The following is a 1,316-nucleotide window of genomic DNA, read 5'->3' on the forward strand; positions in this document are numbered from 1 at the left end:
TTTCATCTCTTCCTTTCACCTCTCAGGTCAACAACAAGGTTTGTGGGACGGTGTTGGTGCCTCGACAGGTGGCCCAGGATACAGAGCAGGTACGGGCGCTGGTTCTGGGGAGCGAGCTGGGACAGCGTCTCCTAGGAGACCGGACCATCAAGAAGGCCATTCTGTCCCCTAGGACCGCCCTCATCAACTTCCTCATAGAGGAGTGACCACTCAATCCTGGATGCTGATTGGTGGACTGTCATGTCAATCAGAAGACCGCAGCCACTCACAGACTTGAAGGTGGGGACATCATGTGAACGGAGGGATGAAAGACAATTTTCAAATAAATAAAAACAATAACTAGCATGAACAGACATTTTTGTAAAAATAAAATAATAAAACATCTGATGAGTGAAATGGGACATCTGTCTGTCAGTTGTGATACCAGGAGTCATACACTGAGACTGGAAGTGTTTTTAGACTGGATGACGTGTATCACTTTCTCCTTGTCACCATGCTGACACCAGAACCTACTCCAATGCAGAGAGTTGTTTTGGGTTCTGAAGTCACCATGTTAACATACGGTCATGCATGGTTACCAGGTGATATGGCTCCAGTGTGTCTCTAACATCTGTCCCCAGCTATTCAACAGGTGAGTGAGGGTTAAGCCACATAGAGTCCACTGATAAATACTGATATTGTGATGTGATTAGGTCCCACTCATGTTGGCATCTCCATCAGTGGCTTCCAGTTTGAACAGAAGTGCTGAGGGACATTCCAGAACCAGGACCTCTGGCCTCAGTGGGAACACAATCATGTTCCATTCAGAGCACTAATTCAGAAGTCCATGTATGTTGTTGAGACACTGCAGCAGGGACAGCGACATATAAGACAGGGCTCAGGACAGGATGAGTCAGCCAGACCAGAGAACAGACTGAAAGGTGTTGATTCCAGTCTGTAACTGTCGGAACCAGAACATAGAGGAATTTGACTGGCGTCTGGAATCACAGCTGGTATTCTGGTCTGACTGACGATGTCATCAGTGTATTGACCAATGGGTACAGGTTGCGGTGGGGTTTGATTGATAGGGTCATAGGAATGGGACGGGGGGAGATGAAGTGAAGAGGACACAAGTTATTTGAATCCAGTCACCCCTTACCACAGCCCATTCATTGCCGGTCATTAACATCATCTATCAGTGAGCCACCTCATGGCTTGTAAATGGGACTCTCCTTCACAACATTTACAACCCTCCTTCCCTGTCATGTATACCCCAGTGACTGAGCACAGAGTCCTCTGTCTAACATCTCCTGACTAGACCCATTACTGGTTCTAAG

The 1,316-nt window shown here is 47.3% G+C and overlaps 1 protein-coding gene across 2 annotated transcripts in view; it reads left to right on the forward strand.

Moving 5' to 3' along the window:
* Nucleotides 1–385, forward strand: part of lars2 (leucyl-tRNA synthetase 2, mitochondrial) — a 47,122-nt gene extending 46,737 nt beyond the window's left edge. For both annotated transcript variants that reach the window (XM_046302665.1, XM_046302667.1), the window contains exon 21: nucleotides 27–385. In XM_046302665.1, coding sequence (XP_046158621.1) covers nucleotides 27–206 — 180 coding nt within the window. In that variant the 3' untranslated portion in view covers nucleotides 207–385. The remainder of the gene's footprint in view (nucleotides 1–26) is intronic.
* Nucleotides 386–1,316: the final 931 nt, after the last annotated feature.

Source organism: Oncorhynchus gorbuscha, linkage group LG15 (assembly GCF_021184085.1).
Source record: "Oncorhynchus gorbuscha isolate QuinsamMale2020 ecotype Even-year linkage group LG15, OgorEven_v1.0, whole genome shotgun sequence".
NCBI lineage: Eukaryota > Metazoa > Chordata > Actinopteri > Salmoniformes > Salmonidae > Oncorhynchus > Oncorhynchus gorbuscha.